This window comes from Alligator sinensis, unplaced genomic scaffold, assembly GCF_000455745.1.
Source record: "Alligator sinensis unplaced genomic scaffold, ASM45574v1 scaffold112_1, whole genome shotgun sequence".
Classification (NCBI taxonomy): Eukaryota; Metazoa; Chordata; order Crocodylia; family Alligatoridae; genus Alligator; species Alligator sinensis.
In genome coordinates this window covers 1,436,213-1,451,699 of record NW_005841892.1, presented here as the reverse complement: position 1 = coordinate 1,451,699, position 15,487 = coordinate 1,436,213, and the positions used below count along the sequence as shown (strand labels likewise).

Here is a 15,487-nt window from a genome sequence, read left to right as displayed (position 1 = left end):
CCTACAGATAGCAGACATCAATCATTCTATCTGCTCATGCTTATACAAGTAATTATTTAAACACTTTAAGTGACACCAACCTTTAGTTTTTCCATGTAGTCTCCAACAAATTCTATCAATTATATGTAGTACAAAATGTAGCTACAGTATTCATTACTGAGATAAGTTGTATTCTTTTATGTATTTGCAAAATTTTCTTCCTATTTCTATCTAATTAAATCAGCTCAAGGACTTGATAATATTGCACAGGAATGATGGATTGTCTTTTAATGGTACTGATAAAACATCCCATCAATCTTTTTTTAAACTGTTAAAATAGCAACATAAAAATTATATCTAGATGGAGCTATAATATTCTTTATATTTAGTTCTTAGAGTATCCAGTGACTCAGACAAGATTCTCATTCATTTCAAGTGGGCACATCTACATATTCATTAATACACTGTAGTTAATGCACATTAAGTTTAGTACTTCTATAACCAAGTACTAAATCAAAGTACAGTAGCACCAGCACATGGCTTTTTAGTGATGCTAACTCCATAATAGCCTAATACTACTGCACCTAATATTACTGTACAGCACCTCATTAGCTTGGTTTTAGCTCTACACGCTATTGCTCAGTAGAATTAGGCTACTGCACAGTTAGCGTCTCGTGTAGATGCACCCACTATGTTTTACTTTTTTGGAGTATCATTAGTTTTGGGGTGTAGGTTGTATGGGTGCAATCTTACTCATAAGTTTCTTTTCTAATACAAGTAACTTCATAGATCTAATGGGATCATTCACTGAGGAAGGAGGATAGTTTGAGAATTAATAGCCTCTAGCATTAGAATTAAATTAATTAATTTAGCAACATACACTGATTAAAATTAAGCATTTTTTGGCTAAGAGCTTTCTTCTTTGATACTTGTTTCAACTTCTTTCCTATTATTTTATTTTTGTGAGATTAAAATGACACCCTCAAACTTATTTCACTTTGTTATGGTTCAAATGAACAACTCTTAAGATAAGTGAACAGGATTTTGTCAGGTAGAAAAGTTTTCTAATTTTTAATTTTCTTTTGTTCTTTTCTAATAATTTAAAAAGAGGATTTGAAATATAAGCAAGGGTTTTATTTTCCTCAGGCTAACATGAATTTTTAAATATAGCATCACTTTACAGAAGTTAGCAGCTCCTCTATGCTTATCATTCTGTTAGCTTTTATTACATCTTTTCTCATTTTTGAAGCAGTGTTCTGTCAAATTCCTTTTCTTGCCTCATGCATTTCCTTTCAGTGCCCTGTGGTGGAATTTTAACTAAGCGCAAAGGGACCATTTTATCTCCTGGTTACCCGGAGCCTTATGACAACAATCTGAATTGTGTATGGAAGATCACAGTGCCAGAAGGAGCTGGGATTCAAGTAAGAATACATGTAATTGACTTGCTATTGTGTTTGAAGTTGATCTTTGCAAAGGTGAAAACATAAAAAGACAATTATTCATAAAAGTTTTACCAGATGATTAATAGCTGCCTAGTTTTGCTTTGGCATCCTTTCATCGTTGGGAGACGGTGGATATTGTAGCCTATGATGTAAATAGTTTGCAGTGTCTCATGTGACTGAATAGCCCAGTCTGAGATTTGCATGATCTGTGGCAGTGGTTACAAATGTATGTCATGGTTGGGTGGTTCGGAAGCTGCTTGCTTCCTACAGGCTCTTTTCTCTTTAAGCTGTTGGAGCCAATTTCTGTCATGGACTTTGATGTTCTGGTGGCAATAGTTGTAACAACAGAATCAATAGCTGCCACAACAGAATTTATTACACAGGTCTTTTTTACTAGAGAGATTCAAGAAATCTGAAATGATATAGTATCCACTTAAAAAATTAATTGCCAGAGACATTAACTGGAAAAATATTATTTCACACAGCAAATGCTTTTTTTTTGTTTGTTTTAAAAAGTGACTTTCTGTTTGTAAAGGACAAAAATTAACCAGTTGACTTTTGAAAGCGAGTTATACATTTTTTTTTATTTGTATGTCTGAGAAAAATAATTATTCACTCCTGTAGTAATATAATATAGGCCTGAAACAAAACCCATTAATGTTCCTGAAAAGACTTATTTCCTTCAAGAAACTTTGAATCAGGTCCAGCATGAAAGAAAGACTAAAATGCTTTCAGTAAGAATAAATAATGTCCCATTAAATGTTAGAATGCTTTAAAAGATCTGACAAAATCCTAAGACAACAGAGAGCCTGCAGATCTACTAAGATTTCCAGGTAACATTTGAAAAAAAAAAAATTGAAATTACTTGGTAAACAAGGGCATAGACAGATAAATATATATCCTATCAAAATTTGCATTGGTTTTATATGCTGAGATATATCCCACAGGGATCAGGAACAGACAGTTATACACTTAATACAGCTATCCTAAAGCAGCTCACACAGTAGATGGCTACTGCTGTTCCTGAGCATTAAATGTGGGGGGAGTGGGGAAGCAAATATGGCTGTTTTATGAAGCAGGCAGCTGAAGTCTAGACCCATGTAACTTAAATAGATGGCATTTTTTACACCATTGTTATCCCAGTTACTCCAGTGTAAACATTTCATCTGCCCATCTGGAACCAAAGTGTGTTGTTTTATTTTAGTTTTTAAAAAATCCTAATAAAATATAAAAAGAAAGCAAAATAAGTAGCTACATTTTCCATGAAAAGTGGTTAAAAGCAAAACAGGTAAATGATTAATACTAAACCAAGAATGTTTGTTGGATATTCTTTTTCTTGAATCATAGATGAAATACTGAAATTGGAAAATTTGCTAATGACACCTCATTACAGTAGGTTAATCAAGACAATGCATAAGTATAAGGAGCTTCAGAGGGTCCTAAAAAATTAAATCAGCCAAAAGCCTGGAAGACAGAATTCAGCTTTGAAAAGTTCTATGTAATGTATGTGGAAAGGAACAATTTAAATTTATAAGCAATGGATTATAACTTGTTTTTAATCTCAGGAAGATAAAATGAGGAATTAATTTTGGACAGCTTAATAAAATTGCCTTTTCAATGCATGGAGCTGAAAGTTAGTAAGGCCTTTTATTTTTTTAAGTAAGGGTTAGAAAATAGTATGATTTCTATAAATCACGTCTACATGATCATCTTGAATATTATATTCTATTTAGTTTAAGATATCTCAGAAATACTTGGTGAAAAGAGAAATTCTAAATTAGAACAGCAAAAAGCATTGCAATATAGACCAGGTTCACCAAAAGAATATGCATACCTTTTCCAAAAGTACCTGCATCTCAGTTTTTAAAGGTATTAGAATTTGTGTCTAATATTTCTAAATATTAGGTATTTAGGAATCTAAGTCCCATTCAGAAAGGACTCAGGCTTTTTCATCATTTAAGTCTAAATCCAAATAGGTATTATAGACCCCTAAAAAGGACTTAATCAGAACTTAACTACGTAAGCATGTGGACAGACATGATACTAGAATAAGTATTAAATTATATTGGTGTACACTGTTCAGTGATAATTGTTACATCTGTTTTCTCCTGTACCTTATAACTGGGGCTAAACATCAGTAGCTTTAAAACTATCTTGTTTTAAGTCTCTTGCTGAGACTTTGAGCAATTTTGCTGACCTACACCAACAAAGGAATGGACAGAAGTAAAAGTTAAATCAAAACAGCTACTGCATGCTTCTATATGGCAAGTCTCCCTATCCCCTTTCATGGTTTTTAACTTGCATCTCATAAAAATGTCTAAACAGTACAGGGAACTAAGAATAGTCAATATGACTCTCTAGACCAGTTACTCCGTATGTATTTTACTTTGGACAGTCGTGAGTTAAATAACAGAAGTAACCCTAAAAGCAGAAACCAAAAACTAGGACTTCAAAAACTAGGGGAATGCCCTCCTCATTGGGCTATAAAAGCATCCTCCCTCTTGTTTGATCTCTTTCTGGTCCTATGAGTCTTGCACCAGGCCCCAGCTTCTACGGTTGAGGTTGAACAAGACCATGATCTAGTCTAATTTGTAGTCTGGTGGTTAATATGCTGTTTTAAGTGGGAGACATTGGTTTGTGTCCCCTGAGGCTGCAGAAGCCTAAAACTCAGGTAAGTGTTCTGAACACTAACTATTGTGAAAAAGGTGGGTGGCAGCACTACTACCATTAGTCATGTTCAAGATTGAATGTTGGGTACTATTCTTCCTGTTGCTGTCATTGTTAAATGTGCTCATTCATATGGGTGCCTCTCCCTCAGGCATCTAGATGTCATGATGATGGGAGGACTTCTCCTGTACTCTTTAGTTGGTAGCCAAAGTTCTGAGAAGGCAGTCAGACTTTAGACACAACCCAGTACCCAGTGTTTTCTACTGTCTAGCTGTAGACATCTTTCTGTTCAGCACTTAGATATTCTAGGTCAAACCTGGTGTGTCTACACATTCATTAATGTGATTTTGCTACTGAGCATTAAATTTAGTACTCTAATGTGAGATACTAACTAAATGTACATTAGATTGTCCTAATGCACAGTAGCAAAAACACACTATTTTTAGTGATGCTTAATGCACAGTAGCCTAATTTTACTTTGCATTAGCGTATTAGCATGGTTTTTGCCGTGATGCTCTAATGTGCAGTAAAATAAGCTACTGCACACTAAAGTGCACATGTAGATACACCCACTTAGAAGGTACCTAGTACTCCCCATTCAGTTATTATAAGAATAAGAATAAGATCAGAAGTGCATTGGCAAATGGTTGAATCACCATCTGCTTTACCAGAAACATACCAGCTTATTCTTGGTGTAAGGACATTTGGATTACTTTACTTAACTGGAGCCTTGCCCACTCACCTCCTTTCCAATGTAGCAATCAGAGATATGAGGTAATGAGGAAACCTTCTCAGTATCCCAAGCTGCCATTTGATCATGATGAAAATTCAGGTCCTAAGCAGAGTAACAAGACCCCTCCAAGTTAGCCTCCAACAACATTTCTAGGCTGTTGTTTGTGGACTGAACAGGTGATTTATTTCCTCAGTGTCTCAGCTGAGCACTCTGCTGCTTCATTGTTGGTCATTCATTCATTCCTCAGTGAAAGGTAGATTATTCCAGTGGAATATTAGAATGATAGGAAAGTAAGGCAAAAAAGAACCTCACAAGGTCAGTGAGACGAGCCCCGTGCTCAAAGCAGGAACTTCTCTGACTATAAACCATCCCAGTCAAGAGACTAACTTGCTCCTAAAAAAAATCCAGGGAAAAAATTCTACAGTTTTTCTAGGTATCCTTTTCCAATGCTTGACAACCTGCAGTCAGAAAGTTGCTTCTAATTTCCAACTTAAATTTCTTCTACTCAATTTTAAGGCCATTTCTCCTAGTCCAGTCCCCAGCCGTAGAAAAAAAAAAAATCTCCATCCACTTTATAATCAGCCTTCAGGTATCTGAGGACTCTTGCCAACCGCCCTCCCCCTCCCCCCGCCCATTCTACTATTTTCCAAATTAAATAGTTCTAGTTCTTATCAAATTAAAGATCAAGCAACTTTTATTGGCCACACACACACACACACACACACACACACACACACACACACACACACACACACACACACACGTAAGCAACAACGCTACAATGCGTTAACATGAATCTGACCACCCTGCAACAATGTTGGGTGGAGTTTAACAACAGTTCTCAATCAGCTGACCATGCTGAGGGGAGGCTCCCGGGTTCCCGTGTCTGCGTTGATCATCCAATTTTTCTTGGGATGCAGTCTAGCTGAGAGACAACTTTGTTGTCCTTTGCTGTTTCTGTTATGACTTGTTGTGACATCATTGTTGCTACCCTATTTCATTTTTCTTAGCAGTTCTATCTAAGCACTATTCACAGTATTTATAGTGGCAGCCAGCAGCTGGACACCACAAACTTATTGCTCTTAATTCCCCAAGGTTGGTTCTTTATTGTTATTCTTTTACTGTGACTTCTTGGTCTGACTTTTTCCCTTATCTGCTATTTGTTTGTTCTGCTACGTCTCCATGTCTAAGTGCAAGCTATTTGAGCCAATCTGGGGTTCATCCAGAGGGAGCTCTGGCTACTCATGTCAAGTAGCTGCAATTATTCTGTATCTTTCTCTCTACAGTGCTGCCCAGGGCACTAATCATTTTTGTCACTCCCCACTGGACTCTTTCCAATATATCAACATCTTTCTTGAAATGTGAAGCCAAAAGCTTTACCTCACCAGTGATGAATAGAACAGAAGAATAATTTCCCTTGATTTGCAAGAGGCACTTATATTAATATTACCCAGCTATTTTCTTTATTTGCAACAATAGCATGCTGTTGGCTTCTATTCAGTTTATGATCCAGTGTAACTCCCCAGGTCCTTTTCTGGAGTACTGCAGCCTAGTCAAACATTCTCTGCCCTCCATTTGTGCATGTGATTATTTTTCCCAAGTGTAGGACTTTACACTTGTCCTTGTTGAATTTCATCTTATTGATTTTTGGTACCATTTCTCTAGTCTATCTAGGTCATCCTAGACCTACCCTTCTGAATGTTTACAACTCTAATCAGCTTGGTGTCATCCACAAATTGGCTAAGTGTACACTCAATCCCAACATCGAGTTTATTAACGATGATGCTGAACAGTACTGGATCTAGAGAAACCCTACTTAATTCCTCCTTTAATCTAAACATTGAACCATTGTGACTGCTTATTTTGTATGATGAGCCAGCCAGTTTCATGTGCATATTAATATCCTTTCATCTAGTAGAATTCCTTTAGCTTATTAATAAGAATGTTGTGGGAGACAGTGAGTTTTGTGAAAAGTACTATAAAATACCTTTTCTCTAGATATTTGTTTACAACCTATTAGTAGTAGGATTAAGCCCTTAAACAAGAGGCCTCTTAAACAAGAGGATTTTATATATACATGCATATATACATGCCGCGCACACTAAAAAAATCTAGTCCTAATTATTTAAACACTAGCTGAAACCTACAAAACATTTGCAATTAATTTTTTATTGCAAAAGTATTTCTTTAAATACAGGATTTTTAGTTATCCCTTGACTGAATACTTCAATGGAATCACAACTTCTCACCCTCAAAAAGGCTACATAAAGCTGTTCATGTGTAAACACGGTCTTAGGAAGCAATGGAGCCCCCAAAGCTCAGGGCCCACCAGGAGCTCACCTCATGGCTGAAGGAGAGGCAGGCAGGCTCCGGAGGGGGGGAAGCGGGGGAAGGATTGGGTCCCTCACTGCTTTTTTTTTTTCTTTCCTTTGGTGGAGTTTGCTTGCTCCACAGTGCGGGGCCCAGTGCTTCATTCTAGCTCTGATTTGCCTGCGTATCTGTTTGGGATGCCTGAGGATCTGTAATAATAACACACTTATTCTGTCTGTCCAGAGTTGTTTCAGTAAGCATTGTGATTGGCTGCCAAGACAACCAATCGGAGTGCTCTGGATAGACACAATAAGCCTATTACTATTGTAGATAGTGAGGGTAAGATTATATATATAAATAATCTTTCTTTGAATCAGTATTACATCAGTATGACTTTCTAAGAATAGTATTTTCTTACTCAAAATAAATCTCACTTCTTCAAATGTTACTCTCAGCTAAGGGGCTCACTATATATTATATTTATATGACAATTAACGTGTTAATCATGGCATAAATGACAGGGGTGCTACACACTCAATTTTAGCTGCCATAAAATGATAAACCAGCCATAAATATGTTTCATATGTAATATAGAACACTTTTATGGCTGGTTTGTATTGCACCTTAAATTGAACATGTGGCATGTCCACACACCAGGCCTCTTCAGGGCTTGGCACTGGCCTGGGTAGCCCTGGTCTCAAACTGGCTGGCAGCTCCCACCCCTCATCCTCACCTGCGGAGGTGAGGATGAGGGGTGGGAATCAGAGGCTCTCAGCCATGACCTCCTCGTGCCCCCAGAGGCCGAGGGGGCACAGCGACTACCCGCAGGTGTTGGTGTCGGTGGCAGGGGCGTGGCAGCAGTGAGCAGGGAGCTACTGCAGGCAGCCATGGTAGTGTCAACGGTGGGGAAGAGGTGGGGTGGCAAGTGCCGGTGGTGTTGGCGGCAGCGTCGGTGGCACTTTTCATAGGGGGTCACCGCCAATCTCAGGGGGTGTGTGTGCACCCATGTGCACCCCCTGCACCTGGCCAATGTTCTCCACAGGGGAAGCTGAAGTTTTTCCCCTAGTGGGGGCTTTAAACCTCACATCAGGGAGCTCCAGTAGAACTGCGGGATGCAGGGGAGCAGAGGCTTCCTCCAATGGGAATGAACGACTGTGAGAGCCAAGTGTGATAGTCAAATGACTACCATCCTGGACAGCCCCTGGTGAACCTAAGCTGACTCTGTCTGCGGTTGGGGCCAATAATCAGCTGATTGTCCCCACTAGCCTCATAACAGTTCCAAGCCATGCTGGGCTGTAGGCACCTGGCTTTCAACTTGCCAGTGCATGGAGGACCCAGAATCATAGACCCTAGCTTCTGCACTGGCAAGTTGAAAGAGTGCATTTGGGATCTGATCCCTGATTCCATAATTGCATCTTCTGCCATGCATGTGTGGCATGCCAAGAAGCATGATTACCGGGGCTGGGGATCAGATTCCATAGTACTTTCCCCAGAACATGTGCTGCAGTCATAGAATCATAGGGCTGGAAGGGACCCTGGAGAATCATCGGGTTTAGCTCCCCACATGAGCAGGAAAAGAGAGAGAGAGAGAACTGAACTGCATTCAGTTTTTACAGTATTGATTCTTGAATAAGCTCCAATCACTTACATTTGTGCAAATGCACTGAAGAAAAGCAGTTGCCAAGGCATACCTCAGGGCATAATTAGGTCTACAGAACCTTATTGATGGTGATCATGCATAACAAGTAGAGAATCAGGCTTGATGCACTGAATCCTGGTTAGTCTGAAGGTCTGGCAGTGAGAGACAAAGTTACAAAGTAAACAAATCTAGTGAATCAAGCTATGTATTGCATAAAATGCAGCAAACATAGAAACCCATCTTAATCTGTTTATTGAGCCATTTTTTTGACTGGAACTTCATTTAAATAATGGTTTGCATGAGCTGAGGCTAATTTCTAGGTTGTTTTGTCTTATTGTTGTTTAAAAAAAATTAGCAAATTAGAAACTGCACCTATAAAAATATCTATTCTGTGTAAGTTGGAAGAATTTGGCTAGTTTGCTGATCAGCCACTTAACCTGAAAATGCAAACACAGGTGCTTATGAAATATTTTCAATCAAATATTTATATATGTGTGTCTTTTTGCATACACTCTCTCCTGAACTTATATGAAACAAGAAGGCTTTGGCCTTCTTTTTTTCTTTATCCAAAGTAATAAAAATCTACTGTCACTGAACCTTACAGGAACAGAGCATTATATATTGTCAGTACATATACTTTTGTAAAATAGTGCAGCATTTTCACTTCAGATTCCTCCGTTCCAGAGCCCTCTGTAAATCCTGTCTAGCTTATCCCTTAGTTGCCCAGATAGAGACTACATTAAAACAAAAATTCTAACAAAGGCTTGCTATCAAGGTTTGGGTAATTTGATATTGTCATGCAAAGTGTTCTGTTTACTAAATTATGCACATTAACCAATGGTGCCAGAATACCCATAATGATAGCAATTATAGAGTCGGATTCTGAGAGGGTGCACCCTACCTTCAAATAGAATTGAATACACTCATCCAGCACATACCTGGACGTTCCAGGTGCTCATCGCTTTGTATTAAGATAGAGCTGATCAAGGAGAAAGATTTGAAAAGTCTAGCAGTGTATGAATGGACTCCTGGCTTTCAGCACCAATTCTGAAACCATGTCAGACTCAGGTTCTTGGTGGGCACGCTGGGCACACTGTTGATTTTATATTCAGCTTGTAGCCCACTGTGACCCCAAGGCTTTCTCTGCGGTACTGCAGCTTAGCCAGTCATTTCCCAGTCTGTATTTATGCATGCAATTATTCCATTCTAAGTGCAGGACTTTGTACTTGCCCTTGTTGGATCTCATCCAATAGATTGGACACCATTTTCCACTCTATCTAATCACTCTTATCCTAGCCCTTCCCTTCAGACTGTTTGCACCTTGACACAACTTGGTATCACTTGTAAATTTGCTAAGCATACGTTCAGTTCCATTATATCCAAATCATTGATGTGGATGTTGAATAATCTTTTGATATCTCCTCGACACTAAACACTGAGCCATTGGTAGTGACTGACTGAGCAGGATGACCCAGTCAGTTATGTATCCACCTTACAGTACTTTTGTCTAGTCTGTATTTCCTTAGTTTAATCTCTGTTTCCTTAGTTTGTTAATAAGAATGTTGTGGGAGACTGTGTCAAAATCATTCCCTATCCAAATAACCTGTCACCTTATCATAGATGGAAATCAGCTTAGTCTGGAATGATTTGCTCTTGGTGAATCCATGCTGGCTGTTCCTGATCATAGTTCTCCAGGTGCTTCACATTAGAGTCCTTCACAGCCTTCTCCATGATCTTTCCAGGTATATAAGTCAGGTTGACTTGTCTGTAGTTCCCCAGATCCTTCTTCTTTCCTTTCCTTTCTTGCCCTTTTTCAGTCATCTGGGACCTCACCTGACATCCGTGAGTTCTCAAAATGGGTAGAGAATGGCTCTGAAATTACCTCAGCCAAGTCAGGGTTCATCCCATTTGACCCTACTGACTTGAAAGCTGCTATCTTCTGTAAATTAATCCCTAATCTCTTCTGCCATTACCCTAGCTGTTTGTCTGCTTCCCTATCTTTGCTTTCAACTGTGCTTGTCATCTGGTAACTCCCACTATTTGTGAAGACTGAAGTAAAAAAAGGAATTAAATACATCAGTTTTCTCTAAATCATTCATAACTAAATTGCTTTCCACATTCCATAGGGGACCTATGTTTTCTTTGGTATTTGTCTTACTTTTGACGTACTAGTAGAATCTATTTTATATCCTTTGAGAGTTGCATCTCAAATTGTGGTTTGGCCTTCCTAATTTTCTCCCTGTATGCCCGTACATTACTCTTTTGTTCTTCCCTAGTACCATGACTGAGTTTCCACTTTTTATTGGATTCCTTTTGAGTTTCAGCTCATTCAAGAAATTTGTCTAGCCAGGCTGGCTTCTTCTTACACTTCTCATTGTTCTGTCACATTGGGACGCTTTCTCCTGTGCCCTTAAAGGGACCTACTTAAATATAGCAACTGTCCTGGACTCCTTGTCCCCTCATACATACATCCCAGGTGACCCAGCCCACCAATTCCCTGTGTTTGCTAAAGTCTGCTTTTCTTAAATCTTCCCTCTTTCCTTCCTTCAGTTAGGATCCTGAATTCTTTCATTTCATGGTCACTTTCACCCAGGTTACCTTCCATCTTTACATTTTCAACCAATTCTTCCCTGTTTGTGACTAGCAAGTCAAGAAGAGCTTCTCATCGAATTGGTATCTGCTACCTGTATCAAAAACTTATCTCCAGTACACTCAAGAAATTTTCTGGTCTGCCTGCAGACTGTTGTATTTCCGTCCCAGCAGACATCCTGATTATTAAAGTCCCCACAAGAACCAGGCCCTGTGATTTGAAAAGTTTGGCCAGTTGTTTAATAAGTCCTCATCCACATCCTTCTCTTGGTAGCAGATGTCCGCCATGACATGCCCTTTCTGTTCTCCCCTTTGACCTTTACCTAGAGGCTTTCAACAGGCCTATCTTCCACTTGGCACTGTGCCTCTGAACACATGTAAATTCCCTTTATATGTGGTACATGTCCCTTGACTATTTTTCCTGAACAAGCTATACCCATCCATGACCAGTGACGGCCATCAAGGCACTGAATAATGCATCATGATCCATACAGTCATGTGTACTGTCCTGCCACATCTCCATAATCCTAATTACATCATAATTGTGTGATTGTACTAAGACCTCCAGTTCTTCCTGTTTGTTTCCCAAACCTCTCACATTAGTATATAAATGCTTCAGGAATGTAACTTATTGTTCTATCTTCTCTGTGAGAACATTGCTACGGCTTCTGTTATTCCTGACCATTACTAAATGTTTACCTAAGTCCCCTGGTTCTTTACTTACCTCTGGGATTTTGTCCCCCTCTCCTCACCACCACTGAACCTAGTTTACAGTTTCCTCACTAGTCTGGTCCTGGGTAAGACCATAAACTGCATCTGACTAGAGGGCAGCCTGGTGGGGCCACACATGGCGGGCTAGCTCCACTATAAAACCCCAATATTGCAACCTCCAGTGTAATGCAACTACAGGGCAGCACAAAACCCTAGCCCTCACCACCTTGTGGGTATGTCTTGGTTGGAGAAAGGCTAAGGGACATCACCATGACAGAAATTCACCCTCACTGAAGTGTTAGGCAGTCAGCACCAGCTCTAATCTGTCGCTCTCTGGCAGAAGCTACACCCATTGAGGCACTGAAAGTCTGGACTTGGTCTGGCGTTTCAACTGCCTCGATGGTCTAAAGGGGGAGGTGGTAGTCTAGGGTATCCTCTTCTCCTTCATGCTGTTGCCTAGGCATATGTACTGAAGGTCTTGGTGTGATAGTCACATAGTAAACACAATCTCATGGTCATAGAAGCCAAAGCTCTGCTGGTGATACTATCTACACAGCCACATGTTGACTGCAAGTTGAGTCTGCCCCTATCCAGGACTTCTAACCTTAACTGGAAGGATCAATGAGGGCACTACCTGGGCCCCCTTCCTCTTCACACTTGTTCTCAAACCATGTGGTCACTTCTGATTTGCTCAAGGTAACTCCTGGCAGTATCATTAGTGTCCACATTGATGAGCAGAATGGCATATTACTATGAGTCTTGGCAATCTTTCTGTGATGTCTTGAATGCAAGCTCCTGGCAGAAGCAGATGTCTGGAGTCAACAGGTCAGGCCAGAAGATGGATGCCTTCATGCCCCACAGGAATGAGTTGCTACCACCATGCATTGCTTTTCCTTGGCAGTAATGCTTGCACTCCTCCCTTCCTAGAGAAACATAGTTTGTCCTCCCCTACCACTTCTCATGTAATGCCAGGTCAGCATACTTGTTCTACAACTTGACAATCACAGGTCCTGCAGGAAAGTGCTGTCTGTTGCTAGAGATGACAAGCTGACAGCTTCCACCTTCCAGCATACCTGTTTCATCCGTGTCTTCTAATGCCTTCTCTGGCTGTCCCTTTTCCATAATGATGGAGATGTCTTTGTGCATTGAGTCAACAAGGTCCTCATACTCATAGATGCTTCTGAACCTTTCCACCTCCTCCTTCCCCTTATCTAATTTCTCAGAGAATCACTAGGAGATGCTTCTTACACTACTCCTGCTGGCTGTCCCTCATAGGGACATCCAATCCTTCAGGTAAGCCAGGTGTGGGCAAAATATGGCCTGCAGGCTGGATCTGGCCCGCGAGGCCATTCCATCTGGCCTGTGGGGCCCCTAAGCATTAATATTTCTCTGTCTTTGGTTCCCGTCAAAAATGACAGGAACCAGGAACAGTAGGACCCAGGGGAAGCCCGGCAGGCTTCCGCAGCAACAGAGCCCACCCGGCCTTGCCTCCCCCAGCTGGAAGCCCTAGCTTATGGCCTGGGAACATGTGGCTGCCCCGTGCTGGAACCTCAGGTAAGTGGGGGGAGGGCAGGGAAGGAGCTAGTGCTGAGTGCAGGGGGAAATGCAGCCCCTCACCCATCCCATACCCAGTGCTCCCTGCTGCAGCCACTCACTTCCTGCACAGGGCTGTCTTGAGCAGGCACAGGCATTCACAGGTGGTCTACAAGTGACTGCAGCATGGGGAACCAGCCACAGGGTAGGTGAGGGGCTACTTTTCCCCCTCACGCTCAGCACCAGTTTGTAACCTGCCCCCACTGCCAGCCTGGACCCCACACAGCTCCTGGCTCACCCCTGGGGCTGTGCATGGCAGCAGCAGCTGTGGCCCCTCTGCTTGCCTCACCTGGCAGTGTTGGCTGCTGCTGCCCAACCAGAGCTCGCTCGCTGGGCAGCCCAGAGGCAGCGGTGGCAAACACTGGCCAGTGCAGCAAGCAGCAGGGCCACAGCTGCTGCTGCCATGCACAGCCCCAGGGGTGAGCCAGGAGCTGTGTGGGGTCCAGGCTGGCAGTGGGGCTGGTTACAAGCTGGTGCTGAGCACGGGGGTGGGGGGGGAGAAGCAATCCCTCAACTGCCCCGTGGCTGGCACCTTGCACTGCAGCCTCTCACAGCCCATGTGCTGCTGCCTGTGCCTGCTCAAAACAAAATAAGGGCAGGGGGTACATGGCAGGATGCCCTGCTTGTTCCCTTTGCCCCCAGCGCTGCTGCCGTATGCCCCCCATCCAAAGCCTCTGCCCCCAGCCCCGCTCATGACCCTTGCCCCCCAGCTCTGCTGCCTCTTGCCTCCCACCCAAAGCCCCTGCCCCCCAGCCCTGGCTCTGTAGCTGTCAGCAGCTACCCAGAACTTGGACCAGCTGCAAACATCTGCTGCCTCTCCGCCCCAGCCCCTGCCTGTGCCTGCTAGGGGCAGTCCTGCGCAGGCTGCAAGCAGCTGCAGCAGGGAGCACAGACCATGGGGCAGGGGAGGGGCCACTTTTCCCTGTACTCCACACCAGCTCGTTCCCTGGGGGTTGGGCCTGTGCGCTGCCCCTGGCCTGTACCACAGGGCTAGGGGTGCCCTGGGTGTGAGCAGGTGCACGGGGCCCACACCAGTGTCCTGGGGCCAGTGCCAGCAGGGCCCAGAGCAGGGCAGCAAGAGTACAGGGTCCCAGCTGGCAGGGGCTCTATGGAGCTGGGCCACCTCCCCCCTCTCCCTGCTGGTGCAGCCCAACCTGGGTCCACATACCCCTGCCAGCCTGTGTCCTGCTCTGGGCCCCCTGGCACTGGCCCTGAGACATTGGTCCCAAGATGGTGACTGGGGGCGGAGCACCTGACAGGTGGGGCTTTCCATGCAGACCTCAACAGCTTGCCAAAACTGAAAAAGCAGCCATCCGCCCAAAATAATTGCCCCCCCTGAGGTAAGCCCTGTAGCAAAGATATGGTAATGACCACACTCCAGAAACCTTCTGCCTTTTAGTTTGAAGAAATTAACATGTAGCTGACTCCCATGTACCAAATACCTATTTAAGTAAGTGTAGGCCATAAGGCAGGCCAAGAGCTGTAAGAGGTAAATTCTACAAGTCTGAAGTTCTATGGAAAATACCAACGTGCATAGAAATGTTTGGAATATGATTAAGAATTTCCTGACATGGACAAAATTAGTACAAATTGCCATGGTAGAAAGAAAACCAGGTAGCACAGTATAACCAAAACTTGATATATACCTGGGAAGATGTGTAGGAATATTGTGATTAAATGAGTTAATTAGTCAATTGTAAGCTGTGGCACCAGATGTGATTGATCGTGTGTGGGCACTGATGCAGACTAGATGTAAGTGCTCCTAAAGTATAAAAAGAGTAGAACAGAAATTCACTTGGGATTTGTGATTAAACTCTGTAGTAT

General features: G+C 42.3%; 1 protein-coding gene across 3 annotated transcripts in view; it reads left to right on the top strand.

The window, feature by feature from the left end:
- Window positions 1-15,487, top strand: part of CSMD3 (CUB and Sushi multiple domains 3) — a 1,313,655-nt gene that overhangs the window by 1,126,896 nt on the left and 171,272 nt on the right. For all 3 annotated transcript variants that reach the window (XM_025197227.1, XM_006018073.3, XM_006018072.3), the window contains one exon: window positions 1,276-1,400. In XM_025197227.1, the coding sequence (XP_025053012.1) occupies window positions 1,276-1,400 (125 nt within the window). The remainder of the gene's footprint in view (window positions 1-1,275; window positions 1,401-15,487) is intronic.